The sequence below is a fragment of the Rhea pennata genome, chromosome 1 (assembly GCF_028389875.1).
Source record: "Rhea pennata isolate bPtePen1 chromosome 1, bPtePen1.pri, whole genome shotgun sequence".
Lineage (NCBI taxonomy): Eukaryota > Metazoa > Chordata > Aves > Rheiformes > Rheidae > Rhea > Rhea pennata.
The window spans coordinates 13,382,017-13,398,223 of record NC_084663.1 but is presented as its reverse complement, the minus strand read 5'-3'; the positions used below and the strand labels follow the sequence as shown (position 1 = coordinate 13,398,223).

The 16,207-nt window shown below is 37.5% G+C and overlaps 1 protein-coding gene across 2 annotated transcripts in view; it reads left to right on the top strand.

Annotated features, from left to right (window-relative positions):
• PTPN12 (protein tyrosine phosphatase non-receptor type 12) overlaps nucleotides 1–16,207 on the top strand; it is a 77,139-nt gene that overhangs the window by 42,746 nt on the left and 18,186 nt on the right. For both annotated transcript variants that reach the window (XM_062581591.1, XM_062581582.1), the window contains exons 9-12: nucleotides 1,180–1,246; nucleotides 1,874–1,951; nucleotides 2,050–2,148; nucleotides 14,264–14,349. In XM_062581591.1, the coding sequence (XP_062437575.1) occupies nucleotides 1,180–1,246; nucleotides 1,874–1,951; nucleotides 2,050–2,148; nucleotides 14,264–14,349 (330 nt within the window). The remainder of the gene's footprint in view (nucleotides 1–1,179; nucleotides 1,247–1,873; nucleotides 1,952–2,049; nucleotides 2,149–14,263; nucleotides 14,350–16,207) is intronic.

The following is a 16,207-nucleotide window of genomic DNA, read 5'->3' as shown; positions in this document are numbered from 1 at the left end:
TAGCACCATTTGGTGTTGCAATGACTTAATAGACTAGGGAGAATTGTCCTTCTTGGACCCAGGCAATGCAACTATCCACAAAACTCCACAGCCTTTACCTTTAGGTATCTAACACAAGACAAATTTGGCATGTCTGTTAGCGCTCTGTAGTGAAAACCAACTTGTAGCTGCCTCAAAACATTGGTCAGAGGTTATTTGCCAGTAATATGACTGGGTTTTATTGCTTTTTGGTTTTGGCTTGTCTTTATTCAGATATGAATTGCAGTTGCTTCTTTTTGCTGCTGAGAGAACTGAGTGTAGCTGTGACTTTTTTAACACAAAGCTTGACAGTGTAAACTAGTATTTGCAAGAAACTGTTAGTAAATGTTACTGGTTTTGATTAGCAGTCAAGGAAATCCATAGATACAAGAATATTTGATCATTCAATTTTTCCCATATATAAGCCTGCAAATGTTAAATTGTTGGGAACCTGTTAACTCTCAAATTTGCTTATTCTCTACAGAAATCTACTGTCTTTAGCCACATGCTTTTTTAATTTGCAATTAAAAGCAATTAAAGTCTAAATGCACAAGGAATTTAGCACAGAAAGCTACTTTGTCCTGGTCCTCTCTTGAATGTCAATAAAATTGTTTAGCCAGTTTACTAAAACAATATAATTATAATGTAATGAATATGTATGCATTATAACTGTATATATAAAATGGAGAAATTCATGCTATTAGAATTAAATGCAACAGTTACTTTGTCATTTTTTATCATATTTAAGTTTGTTAGATAAAATACAGATACACTGAGTCAGAAGTGTGAGGATTCTTTAAATGTGTTTTATTCTGCTATATAACATATGTATCATTATACTTGGAAAAAATCCTAACTATTGAAGCAGTGGTAACTAGTAACAGTGTGAGGAAAGGGACAATAAAAATGTCAGCACAAACATTTTTTAATCATTGGAATTCCAATTGGCTATGCATTTGAAAACTTAACCTACTTCCTTTTACCCTAAATTTTTGATCTTAAAGCATATTACAGTGTCAGACAGAGCCAGATGAAAATGATAGTTGAGGGATTTTAACTGAAGTGATTCTTTTGTTTTCACATGGACTCTGGAAATGTGCAACTTATTTTAAATGGTTAAAAGGGCAATAATTCTAACAACCTAACTGTTTATATTCACAGTGCGGGGTGTGGAAGAACAGGAGCCATCTGTGCTATAGATTATACATGGAATTTACTTAAAGCTGGGGTAAGGAATCTTACAAAAACGAATCTGTGGCATTCTATCATTTCATAACAATGCTTAAGAAAGCTTCCAAATATTTTAAAATAGTGAAATATTTTAGCACATTCCAAAATTCTTTTGTCAAGTTGGATGAGTAGTTTTATCAGTTATGTTTTAGTATTAACTTATAGTCAAAAGAAAGTAAGTTATCTTAAAAAAAAAAAGACACTGTAAATGTTCTAAATAATCTGTATTTAAATATATTTCAATATAAAGTGATTTTGAATTCAGCTTTTTCAATCTTTACTTGATCTTACAGCTCCACCCTAAGCTCAGGTTTCAAATGCACAGGAATAATTTCATTCTGAAATTTTTAGGTTATGAAGCATTAGTAATGTTCAAGTGTCATATCAATGCTTTCATTGGATGTTTCATTTTCAAAATACCATAAATGCTCTTATCTGGTGTAAAATAAGCTTTTAAAACTGTTCAAGAGGAGATTTGTTCTTATAAACAATTTTGAATAGATTTGGATGGGAGAGAATGGATCGGCTGTACCTAGAAAAGTTAAATAGTTTTGCATGTTTGGCACCTTCTGTATTGCTATTCTGACAAACATTTAAGTCAATATAATTACCTTCTGTATTTCAGAAAATACCTGAAGAATTTAATGTATTTAATTTAATACAAGAAATGAGGACACAAAGGCATTCTGCAGTGCAGACAAAGGTAAGAGTTTACAATGGATCTTACCATATGATAAATAATATACCATCATTCTTTTTAAAGATGGCATGCACTAATTTTTATCTGGTAACCTATTATAGGAGCAGTATGAACTTGTTCATCGAGCTATAGCGCAACTATTTGAAAAGCAACTGCAAAAATATGAAAGTAGTGCAGACTGGACAATTGCAGATGGAGTGGTATGTTTGCTTTTCACCATATGCATTTCAGTCTTTGTTAGCTTTTGATTCAATTTCTGTTGTAAAGTCTGTTTTTAAGTGTCCTGTGGTGTTAAGGAAGATATAGAATTTGTTTAGACTACCTGTGTTGTGTTGTGTTTTTTGTTTTGTTTTTTTCCTCAGTAGGATCAATTAGCCTGTACTTAGTGTATACTAAAGATTTGATTGGAAGTGAGTTAAAGAAATATTTACCATTTATCCCAAATGCAATTGCAGTGGTGGAAGCAGTAGAGGGAATACTAACATGGATGAATTACAGGACTTCAACTCAGCATTTAAAATACTGAGAAATGTGTGCTTAGCTTGGTGAGGTGATGGTAGTTGACGCTTTAACAACTTATTGGTTTGTTCTCTTTCATTGACTGGCACTTCCTATCTGAAAAGTGGTAATATCAACAGGAAATGAAAATATTGTCTAAGCCTGGCCTTTTGAGAAGATAAAGAGCAAATTAAACTCTCCAGCCTAAAATCAGTACATACATATATGTGTATATGTGTACATACACACACACTACAGCATAGTTGTATTCACTAACTCAGTGGTTGTATTGTATTCTGTGACTTGGTAGTTACAGCTGAAATGAACTCTAACTGATCTATATTTAACTTAAAATCTAGAAATGGAAAAACTTTGTTATTTTCCTCCTTAAAATGCTATAGTTGAGCCTGACTTTAAAACCAGTAGATCACAGGCATTGATCTGACAGGTTAGCACCCTTCTATGAGGCTTGGTTATTACATGCTAGTGCTTTCAACCTTGCTCTTGACCCAACACAGCCTTGATGTAGTTGAGTAGGGCTGACACTGAGTGATCTTGTTATGCTTATATGTTGTATTGAAATACTGTTTGTGCTGGAACTTAGTGGAAAGTTTGGAGAAGGGAGGAAAAAAATAAAAGCCTTTGTCAGGAATTTTCATACACTACCCATGTACCAAAGGAAAACACATTAAAACATAGATACTTCTCATTGTTAATTTTGGTGTAGAGAGTAGAAAGCAGTCTGTCGTTGTGTGGATACCTTGCACACTTGCAACTTGAATACTCTCCACAGATATAGTCTGCTTATTTCAGAAGAATATTATAGAACTAAAGCATTAAAAGTTTTGATGAGAATCAGAAGTGTCAGAAGACTCTTAGCTACAGAACAGCTTGACTGAGTAGGACTTGGAAAAGGAGTGGCTGGAAAAATAGAGTGAATAATAAAATAAGTAACAGTGAATAGCTGATGTCTGTTAACCTTTTATAAGGTATCAGTGAGACCCAGCAGATTCAGTGTAAAAGGAGGTATTTCTTAGCAGAACATGAAGCTGCAGAGCTCCTTACCACTGAACACTGAAAGCCTGTGGCTTTGAGGTGAATATATCATCACCATGGAGTCATCTTCTACAAGTTTATTTAAAGACCTAATCTCTGACCTATGAAGTTCCAGAACTGCAAACTGTTGGAGAATCTTCTAAAGAGGGATCACCACATGCTTGCTTTGTCCTTATATTCTTCCTTGTATGCTTCCTTTTGGGTCCTGCTGGAAACAGGACTAAATGGATCTTTTCATCTGACAAGGTGCAGTATGTCATATGTTGGGAAATGATGTGTCTTCATACTGTAGTTTGAGCACTGCTACAGAAGGACTGAAAAAAATTACAGAAAAGGAATGCCTGTGTCTACACAAAATTATTACTTAAGGTTTTTGCGTTCAGGGAATTAACTGGAGTAGGCTTAGCCTTTGCTTAAGTTCCATAAGATAATCTCCTACCTCACATAACCAGTTATGGATCTCCTTGTAGGTTCAACCTAATTCTAAATTTTTTCAGGCTGAGATTGAGTTTTTTGCTATTCTGTAAAAACTTTCTTTTTCCTCCTTGAGGACATTTTGTATGCAGTACATAATATCACATGTTAATGTAACATAACATTAATATAACATTATGTATGCAGTATATAACACCTGTAACATTACTGTGGAAAAAGAACACCTTTTAAGTTATTACCTAAAATGTTCTAGTCTGTTTAACTAGGGGATATGTCCCAGAATGTTTGTTTTAGCATGAAACATAAGTTTTGGTACAGAAAAGTTTTGAAGTACTTCATTAAATTATAGTATAGGATCTTAAGTTTGCTTCCTAGCTCTTACTTTGTTAGTAGTGAACCTTCAGTCTTTAGAATTGATCCTATAGGAAAACATTCCTATAGAAATTCCTCATTCCTCCTGATTGTGGGGAGGGGGGTGAGAAGTATATAGGAATAAATGTGTTATCTCAAGATAACCTATTCTAACCATGTGCTAGGGGCAGGAAATTGGCATCCCCGTGGGAAATTTTTGGATGGTTTGAATGCATCTTATCTTCTGGCCTTGACACTGATTAAATTTGGAGTATTTTCTTTAATTGTAACTAAATGATACTTAATATTAGTAAAGTCATAAAATGCACCCACGGTTTATAGTGGAGGCATTGCGCAGCTATGTGGATTTAGTTGTTCAGTGGAAACAAAGCTGACTGTTCTGCTCACAGTGCTTTAGTATCTGCTTGCTTGCTTTGCTCTACGAACTACAGCTTTAGAGTGCAGGGAGGCTCTAGCTGCTTTTTCACTGTGGTTGCCCAAGTCCACATGCAGTGGTCATGTGTCAGAAGCAGTAGCTATGATGGATTTAAAATATCAGAATGCTTGATCATTTTGATTTAAATTCCTTTATTCGTTTACTTCAGAATTGTGTGGTAGCTAGTCTGAGTCATACTGACAACAGCAGCGGGGGATTGTCTGTATGGTTCTGCTTCTCAGATTTCAGCCAGGAAAACAAGTAGCCATCTGACGGGTAAATAATGTGATCATGTTAAGGGTGAGGTCCTTGGACAACTCTTGAAAAGATAGTCAAAAATTGTTTTCATATTACGAAACTTCTTCAGTATAAACCAAAATCCTCGCTTCATACTTTTTGAAGGTTTGGAATCTGAGGCAGTTGTGCAGTCCTCTACACTACAGGACTTTGTTTGGTGAAAACAGTTCCAAATAAAAGAATATGCCTACTTTAGACATTATATTGTTAGTTTTACAGGAGATCATACTGCTAAGTGTTGGTTTTGTGGTTTTACTGTCCAGTTGCTTTTTCCATTTCAGTTGCTTGATAGGTTTCAGTTATCTAAGTTTTGCAAACAGTGTTTGCTAGTAGCATCACAGGAAAAAGTTAAATCTGATTGGCAATGAGTAGTAGTATTCACAAGGAAGTAGCTGAGACAATCCTCAACATGTGTTTTTGTGAGCTTGCCAACTCTGCCATGCTGGAAACAATACTGTAAAATGTCAAAAAACTCTGTGCAGTATTTAAAATACAATTCTGATTGAATTGTAAATTCTAATAGTTGATTTAAGGACTCAAAAACCTGCAGGAATCTACATATGATGATACAGTATAGTGAAGTAATTGTATACTATTGCAGTACAGTTGTACTTTTTGTTTTGACTGTTTAGAAGTATAAATATGTATAAAATAATACTGAATGTGCAAATCATAAATTACAAAACCAAGTTGTATCTGGTTCTGTGTTTGAATGCTATGAAATAGATACGAGCATATAAATGTTGATCACCTAATAAGGTATTAAGTCAGACTTGTACCAGTAGAATATTTTATGAGGTATTTGAGAGGTACCTCCGTGATCTGAAACTAACTATGGTTGCCTTAGATAATCTAGGGAGTTGGATAAAATTCCATGAATTCGGATGTTCTGTATGTGGAATAAGGAAAAATGATTCCAGTTAAAAATAAATGCATTAGTCTATTATGTACTTGAGAATATTTCTTGTTGAATTTTGACAGTTAACAAAAACAAGCGTGCTATAGAACTGCAAGTCTTTGTTTTGCCCTTATCCACTAAAACTTATTAAACATTTTCTGCAAAATATGACATTGATAGTACTCTTAGGTATCTCTTGCTTTTATTCTATAAATATGACAGTACTGTTGATGAAATTGTTTACCCTTTTAGGATGCTGTAGAAGAATCAGCTGTTATAGAAGAATTTTGATATTCAAAAAGATTAATGCTTTGAAAAATATGTGAAAAGACTTCACTGTTGAAGTTCTCTTCACTATTTGCAGTTTCAAAAGATACTTTTGGCTATTATAGCATTCTAAAAAAAACATGTCTTCAGAGGCATTTATCTTACTGCCTATGCTTGGAAAATTTTATTTAATCAGATTCATTTCAGTGAATTGTTTGTGTGAAATATTTCTCCCTTTTATCTACTGATGCTCTGTGGTTCCCATGCTGCTTTGTGATAAGAAAAAAAAGGAATGGTTAAGTCCCTTTTAAGGGAAACACATTACTTCTAGAAGAGTCTTTGCAATGAATTTGCTAGTTCTCTACCAGCACAAAAGGTTTCTGAATTAAATTAGTATGAGTTCCAAAAGAAAACTGTGTATCTTAAGGAACACCTGGAAAATCTAAAATCGCAGTCTAAAACTGTGATTCTCTGCTAGCTCAAAAATAACAACAACTCAAACTCTTGTGATTCATTGCTGGAGGAGGAACCTGGGAAAAGGTCTGCCATTGGGAGATGATGTCAAAATTTAGGTCTCCTTAGCAAGTTGAATGTGGACAGACCATCTACCTTTAATTCTTTAGTCACTGTGTTACCATAGGAACACCAGTTACTCTGTATCCTTGTAGACCAGATGTAACCTACACTTTCAATCTGAGTAGTTGATTTTCTGATCTTATCCTTCTTATGTAGCCTTTTATACATATAAAAATATAGCACTTCACTAGAATCCACATAGGAGAGACCCAAAAGGTTGGTGGAATTTGCCTCAAATTTTTGTTAATCAACAATGTCAAGTGCTCAAAAACTGAAAGTTAATGAGGTGAATAAGTTACATAGTAAATACAGCTTTCTTTTACACTTAATTGCGTAGATTCTTTCAACTGAACACTTTTATATTGCCAATATAATAGTTCTCAAAATAAATTTATGTTTTCTATCACTTTTCGTTACATTTCTAGGCAAAGATTAACAGAATAGTGGAAAGATTTTAATGTTGTGCAGAAGTTATGAGAATATCTAAAAGTTCCTAACCGCTACCAGTGTTTTGATTTGGTCCAAGTAGCTGCTGTTTCATATCAACCCAGCAAGGCCACTGGAATGCCTGAACAGTTCAGCAGTTGATCCAGATAGAAGCAAATATGGGGAAAGCTCCTGTTGTTTTCTTTCCCCATGTATTGTTAATGCTTTTGTGTTCTTGCAGCAAGAAGCCTGCCGTAATGGGACAGAGGAGAGATATTTTATAAGAAAGCAGAGAACAATTGTTTCATAGAATAAATTGTATGTTTCCTAATCCATTTTAAAAATCAATTCTACATGATAGCCTTGTGGGCTATATATATTTTTTTTAAGCTGATGCTTTTTGCTTAAATTGTGTTCTACTCTACAATACAACATCTGTCTAGAGAAGCAGCAGAGTGTTGACTGATGCCGATAAGCTGTGATTAGGAAGGCTGAAAGGGTTTTTTCTTAATTCTGCCATCTGTTCTCAGTGGATGAGGTCATCTCTGTGAGATACCCTACATTCACTTTTAAAGTTGAATGTCCTCTCTTCCACTCTGTGGAATTTTACATATTTACCCATTCACATGTTTTGATACCTGACAGAAAGCAGAATTGACAAGCTGATGTTACTCAAGAATGCTCAAAATATTGATTGTTCATTACCTCTCATGATACAGAACTGAGTATGCATAATGGATTTGCTCTGAGGCTTCAGCAAGCAACATTTCTTCAGTTAAAAACTAACAAGGAGAAGAGATCTAGTAGTAACTATGCTGCTGCAGCATTTTTAAGTAAAGTTTGCATGTGGGGACTGTTTACTTTTCTATATGGGTTAGTGCATCTGGCTAATGCCTGTAAAGCTTTGTCAGTAAATACACTTCACTTCATTAAGATATAGGTTGTCTAAAAGCAAATGGCAGTCAGTTGAACTAGTCTGAACTAGTTAAATTAGTGAGGTTTTTTTTTTGTGACTAATTCCTATAACATTCTTATTCTTGATTGAAAGTGCCTTGAGCAGAGTAAATTGATCCTCGTTTAACCTAATGTGGAAACAAAAGCTTTTGAACATGTAGCTGGTCTGAAGTATTCCCAGCGTGTAAAATACGGGCCAACTATTGGCTTCTTTGCGGGGGTTGAATATAAAGGTACCATTTTGTGAATCTAATTTTGAATATGACAAGTATTGTATCACAGGACAGCAGTAACTAACTTGTTAAGCAGAGCAGTTGTCATAAACAGAGCTGTAAATAAATCAGTTGATTTAAATGAAGGGCTATTTATGAAGTTTATTTTTAAAAGTAGAGACTGATTTTGTAGTATCTCACAGCAGCTAAGTTTATGCTGGTGTGACCTAATCTGGCACCCGAAGTTGTTTCTTTAAGGAATATTATGTAAACTCTTGTTCCATACATGCTTCAGACACCTGAGTGTGGGTACTTTTTGCAAGGTGTATCCATATGCTTTATTAATAGTAGCAAAAATGGCAGAGTACTTTGTGACTCTTTACTTTTGCCTGTCTCAACTAGAAACTGAGCTTCTTACTGTGTGTGTATTGAGTTTAGAAAACTTTGACATGTGTTAACTCCTTTATCAATAGGGTTTTTTCCCTCCCTGGAAGAAAAACATTTCTCAGGAAATATTATGTGTACAAATAGTTCACACCACAAATGTGGAAGGACAGAGATGCAGCTGCAGATCTATGTTCTAGACAAGTTAAGGTCTGTGCTGCAGCCAAAAGGCACACCTTTTCCCTTGAAGAAAGCAGAGTGCATAAATCTGAAATCGGTATTCCTCAAAACTTCATCACTGAATCAGAAAGCTTTTCTGATCAGATGAAGGATAGCAAAGTTACTGGCAAGGGGGAGAAATTGTTTCTCTGAAGGTCTCGCTCTTTCTAGTATCTTTCTGTTCTACCTGTTCCTAGTAAAGCCTTGATGTGCTATGGTCTTGAAACAAGGCAGAACAGCCCTTCCTTTACCAGGAAGAGAAAGTTGATGAGGCCTTCTGTAGACAGCTGGAGGTAGCCTCTAGATCACAGGCCCTGGTTCACTTGGGGGACTTCAACCACCCTGACATCTGCTGGAGGGACTACACAGCAAGGCACAAACAGTCCAGGAGGCTCCTGCAACGCATTGACGATAACTTCTTGTCACAAATGGTGGAGAAGCCTGCAAGGAAGGGTGTCCTGCTGGATCTTGTCCTTACCAACAGAGAGGGACTGGTTAGAGATGTGAGGGTTGGGGCAGCCTTGGCTGCAGTGACCACAAGATGGTGGAGTTCAGGATCCTGCAGGAAAGAAGTAAGGCAACAAGCAGGATTGCAACCCTGGACTTCAGGAGAGCGGACTTTGGGCTCTTCAGAGACCTGATTGGAGGAGTCTCATAAGTTAAGGCCCTAGAGGGAAGGGGGGTCCAGGAGAGTTGGCTAATATTCAAACATCACTTGCTCCAAGCTCAAGAGCGGTGCATCCCTATGAGTAAGAAGTGCAGCAGAAGGGGCAGGAGACCTTCATGGGCGAGCAAGGAGCTCTTGGCCAAATTCAGAGAGAAGAAGAAAGTACACAGAATGTGGAAGAGGGGACAGGCTACTTGGGAGAATTACAGGAATGCAGTCAGAGTATGTAGAGATGCGGCGAGGAAGGCTAAGGCCCAGCTGGAATTGAGTCTGGCAAGGGATGTCAAGGACAACAGGAAGGGCTTCTTCCAATACATTGTCAGCAAGAGGAGGACTAGGGAAAATGTGGGCCCGCTACTGAATGGGGCGGGGGCCCTGGTGACAAGGGATACAGAGAAGGCAGAATTACTGAATGCCTTCTTTGCTTCAGTCTTCACTGCTAAGGGCATCCCCAGGAATCCTGCAGCCTGGATGTGAGGTAGAAAGTCTGGAGAAGGGAAGACTTTCCTTTGGTTGAGGAGGATAGGATTAGAGACCTTCTGGGCAAGCTAGACATGCACAAATCCATGGGCCCGGATGGGTTGCACCCATGGATACTGAGGGAGCTGGCAGATGTTGTTGCCAGGCTGCTCTCCCATCATCTTTGAAAGGTCCTGGAGACCTGGAGACGTGCCTGAGGACTGGAAGAAAGCCAGTGTCACTCCAGTCTTCAAGAAGGGCAAGGAGGAGGACCGAGGCAACTATAGGCTGGTCAGCCTCACCTCCATCCCTGGAAAGGTGATGGAACAGCTCATTCTGGAGGTTATTTCCAGGCATATGGAGAAAAAGAAGGTGATCAGGAGTAGCCAGCATGGATTCACCATGGGGAAATCCTGCTTAACCAATCTGATAGCCTTCTCTGATGGAATGACTGGCTGGGTAGATGAGGGGAGAGCAGCGGATGTTGTGTTTCTTGACTTCAGCAAGGCTTTTGACACTGTCTCCCATAACATCCTCCTAGATAAGCTCAGGAAGTGCGGGTTAGATGAGTGGACAGTGAGGTGGATTGAGAAGTGGCTGAAAGGCAGAGCTCAGAGGGTTGATCATCAGTGGCGTGGAGTCCAGTTGTAGGCCTGTGGCTAGTGGCATCCCCCAGGGCTCAGTACTGGGTCCCATCCTGTTCAACTTCTTCATCAACGACCTGGATGAGGGGACAGAGTGCCTCCTCAGCAAGTTTGCAGATAATACCAAGCTGGGAGGAGTGGCTGATGCACCTGAAGGCTGTGCTGCCATTTGGAGAGACCTGGCCAGGCTGGAGAGCTGGGCGGAGAGGAACCTCCTGAGGTTCAACAAGGGCAAGTGCAGAGCCCTGCACCTAGGGAGAAATAACCCTAGGCACCAGTACAAGCTGGGGACCATGAGCCAGCAATGTGCCCTTATGGCCAAGAAGGCCAATGGTCTCCTTGGGACCATTAGGAAGAGTGTTGCCAGCAGGTGGAGGGAGGTGATCCTGCCCCTTTACTCAGCCCTGGGGAGGCCTCATCTCGAGGACTGTGTCCAGTTCTGGGCTCCCCAGTACAAGAGAGACGTGGAGCTACTGGGGAGAGTCCAGCGTAGGACTACAAAGATGATCCGAGGGCTGGAGCACCTGCCCTATGAGGAACAGCTGCGAGAGCTGGGCCTCTTCAGCCTGGGGAAGAGAAAACTGAGGGGGGATCTGATCTGTGTCTATAAGTACCTGAAGGGAGCGTGTCAAGGGGACGGGAACAAACTCTTTTCAGTTGTCCCATGTGACAGGACAAGAGGCAATGGGCAGAAACTGAAGCACAGGAAGTTCTGCCTGACCGTGAGGGGGAATTTCTTCACTGTGAGAGTGATAGAGCCCTGGCACAGGTTGCCCAGAGAGGTGGTGGAGTCTCCTTCTCTGGAGATCTTCAAGGCCCGCCTGGATGCAACCCTGTCTACCATGCTCTAGGTGACCCTGCTGAGCGGGAGGTTGGACTAGATGATCTCCAGAGGTCCCTTCCAACCTTACTGATTCTATGATTCCTTTTCTCAGGAAGCAGTTGTGTTGGTTTCTAACTCTGGTTACTAGTACAGATGATTAAGGGAATCTCTTTGATACAGTATCAATACCTTTAGTGCTACCTGTAGTAGTGCTTGTACAGCAGACAGGTTCAGAGGTTACCCTATTTGCACAAGTCAGGGTAGAGGGGAAACAGCAGATGGGTAGGAAACTAACTGTGTTATTGATATTAGACACTGGGATCCTCAGCATTCTTGGCACCAACCTTCTGTATGACTTTTTCCCTGAGTGCGGGCAATGCTATTTGTTTTCAAGCATATTAAAAACAAAAACAGCCTGAACAGTCACCTGTGATCCAATGCAGAAAAGTTGGGAAGCTATTGCTTTGTGCATATTTGCATGGAGGGGATTTGAGGGGTATGATGTGAAGATCTTCTTAAATTAGAATGCCTATAATAATTTGTCATTTTTAAGAAGTTCTTTAAATCCTTACTATTTTTGAATTAGGCCTGGAAAACTGTCAGAGGACTTGAAGTGCTGTTGTACCTAGTTAAAATAAACCTGATCCTGCATTCAGTTTATGCAGCAAACATAGTATTGATTTTACTGGTCAGCATCTCATGAACTGTTTCAATCACCGCAGTTTTAGTTAAGTTAAAATGATACCAAAAAAAGGAAGAATTAAATGCATTAAATCTAATTCACAGTGTGCTTCAATTTGAGAGCTGTCTACTGAATACTAGTTTAGTTCAGTAGGGGACAACAGGATCTGTTGACATGATACCATTACTGCTTATTTTAATCTTTTGCTCCTGGAAAACCCAAAATCATTCTATTATGAATAGTTTTGAGATGACAAAGACTTAAAGAGAAACACTATATGATGACATGGATGCAGAAAGATCTGGATCATTTGGCAAGTTGAGTGTGAGTGTGCTTCAATAGTGCAGAATGTAAAGGCTCACATCCAGGAACAAAAAGGGCAGAATTCAGATTGAAATGAGGCTTTGCATGTGAGTTATGTCTAAACTTCAAGTACAGTCAGTGGAGCCAGCTGATCTATTACCTTCATCCCATCCTACTGGCTGACACCTTGATTAGTTCTGTGAGCTCTCAAAACCTGTGAATCTTGGTTGACTGTAATGAGAACTTAGACACCTGCTTTGGTTGTGGCTATGTAAACGTGAGTGGCTTTTATCTGCTGATTGAAGCTCACTCCAAAAAGCTTGGCAGTTACAACTGATAATCAACAGGACGATGAATGCCCTGATGTAATTTGGCTGAAAAGGCTAACACAGCCCATTGATATATGAGCAGTAGAGAGTAGGAGTAAGACAATATTTTCCTCTGCTGGAGTGCTTCTGGAATATTGGATTGGATGGCTACTTAATGGAGGCTTGAGTTTCAGTGAAGAACAATAGGAATGATTAAAAGATTAATTCTTCACTAGAAAAGCTTCATTTCAGTTAGCATTACTGAGGAGTAGAGTTTGATACTAGACTGCACACCAGTAGACAATGGTAAGATAACAGTTTAACATGACTGGTGTAATGGAAATTAAATTTAGAGTTTACAAGGTATACTTTTAAGTGAGGGTAGTTAGTTGTTGAAATAACTAAGTTATGATATAGCTTCCAAAGCTGAAAATGTTTACCAACCTTAAAAAGGGTGCTCTCTAATTCAAATGTAACTATTAGATTTGAAACGGAAAATAACAGGAATTTCCTTTTGCTTGTGTTGTATAGGTCAGTGTCTCACCCAGCCTGAACAGGTATGCTGAAAGGTAGTAAGGCCCATTGTTAAAAATCAATATTGTACTTTGAAATAAGTTACTTAGGTTCTGAGATATTTTTCTTATTTTAATTAGTTTTCAAAAGAAAAAAATCCTACAATAAAAAAATTTAAATAGAATACGTAGTAACTCAAGGTAGCACTAAGCTCCTTCTTGGTTTTGTTGGATCTACAGCTGTGGCACATGCATGGAAATGGTATATCAGTTTTAGTTTTTTGCGTCATCTGTTTACATGTATCTAATGGTGGTCTTGAAATAAAATAAAAATCTTTGTGCTCTGCAGAGTGTGTTAAACTTCATTGTACGTGAAAGGGAGACAGTTTGAAAGTGTTTGAAAACAGTACATTAAATCTAATCCACTTGTTGAATTAGAGTTGCTGAACATCTCATGTTCTTATTGCAGTGTAGATGAGTATAATGTTAAATGGACTGATTGTATGAGTGAAAATAATTAGACTGATTAGAAAATAAGTGCTCTGTATATGAAACTGTGGAGGGGGTAAAGGAGCTTGCTCACTAATAACCTGAAAGATTAGTTTTTGAAAACTTTCTCTAATGGCATATACAATGATATGGAAAACAAAGTTTGCTCAGAAATATTTGAAACTAGAGGCACAAAATATAAAATACTATTGTGAATTTAGTGTAGAACTTAACTGTGAGTAAATTGGGAAGTGATGTCAGTGTATGCTGGCTAAAAAAATCAAGTATTGCCATGCATTATTTTCATGTGTTATTATAGGTATTTGGACCTTAGAGTTTAAGTATTATGTTTCTGTCAGCTTTACAGCAATGAATGAAAAAAAAATCAGCTATGAATTAAATCTTTTTCTTTTAATCAGGATGAAAATAATGCAGAGAATACTGTCAGTTCTTCAGATGCTGAGAAACAGGACTCTCCACCACCAAAGCCTCCACGGACACGCAGGTAATTAACTATTTAAATATACTATTTTAAGTTGACAGATTGACCTGTTTCATAGATAGAGTAGAATCAAAGTAGTTGATACTATACTTAAGATACAACTTCTATTGACAGACACAATAAAAGTAGACATAATAGAAATAGAAGCCTTGTAATTAGCTTTGTAAATGCAAAACTTTATTTGCAAAGTCTGCATTTGAATTTACCAATCTTGCCATGGCAAGATGCAGGCAGGCAAGCATGCTCTTCATGGACAGATATTAGATCCATTTATATTCCAAGTCTTCTAGATGACAGTAGCAATACGCTGACTTTTCAAAATAGGCTTAACTAATGACTGAGCATGAATTTGAGGAGGCAAAAATGCAATATAAAATATGTGTTTGTTCAAGAAAATATTACCTCACAGACGAGGATTATTATTGACCTAGAGTACAGTAATGAAATGTTTTTTTGTTGTAAAAAGATTGACCTCACTAATTCTTTCATTCAAGAGAGAAAAAAGTAGGCAATCCTATCTAGTTTCTAAAATATGTAGGCTTGATTTTAAAAGAAGCCAAAAATAAATGTGAGGTAACAGATCCAGTCTGTCTAACATCAGTACTCAGCCTGAGCATTAGACACCTAAGGAAGCAACTTTCTTGAAGTGCCTAAGTTCCCTAGATACCTACTGGAAAAATGTAGGTGCCTTTGATGGAGCTCCTGCTGCTTTAAACAAGATTTTCTTCTGGAGTTCTTTCAACTGCTTACCACTTAAAATAAGCGCTTGCATTTCCTAAAGATTTAGAATGACACAATTAATATTCTAGTGTAAAGTCAAACTGGAATAGTGCAACATCAGATCAGTAGCGGGAAGCATGCTGGGTGTGTAAGATAGCTTTTATCTTATTTAAGTTGAAGGTAATGTGATTGTATCCAGTTATATGGTTTAAGGTGATGACAGGAGTCTGGTAACCAGTGTTCCTCTATCCTTGAACCTATTTCTGTAATAATAATATGTACATAATTCATTGTATAGCACACATCTACTGTATCTTATCTGCATTTTATTGTTCTTTACTTGCTGCATGATTAAGTTAGAAGTCTTTTCATATTTTATAAAACCTAGCGTCTTTTGAGCTTATTTTCATAAACTCAAACTTTCACGTCTGGGAGATAATATGGTGTTAACAGAAAGATTGCTTGCATAAGGTGAAGTGTTTAGCAAAGCTGTCTTTTAGCTGCATCCTCCATGGAAGAAGCTTCTGAGGAAAGACATATCTGCTCAAAATACCCACTAATAAACATGCTGTTGTGGGAGATAATTTTACAAATCTGCCTCCTGATTGAGTCAGTTTGTACATCCTAGGATGTACAAAACTTGGGAACGTCTAGATGTTCTAGCATAGCTTGACGTAGTTTTTTTTAAGGAGAGAATGGGAGAATAGAATTAATGAAAGATTTTAACTTAATGCCAATATGAAGAAGAAATCTTTGTTAAACATGATATGTATTCTTACTGCATCTATAGTTTTCCCCCACCCCAAACAATTTTGACCACTTTATGTTCCTTGTATTATTTTTATTTATATAACTATAGAAATACTTTTATACAACTATCTTATGTGTTGGACTACATCTTTTCTGTAGTGAATATTTTCAAATGGTGTCTAAGACTTTGAGATTAGTTTGCACACAACAGATAATTAAAAATACTCAGTTTAAACAGAATTTTTAATTTGATTTAGAATTTTCTCTGACAATTTACTGCAAATATTTTTTTTGTTAACATTTTTAGGTTGCCAGCCAAATGTAGACTTAAGTGAATTCTGTGGTGTTTCTGAAGAGGTTAGAAACAAGTTACTAACCCTGATGTGTTTAA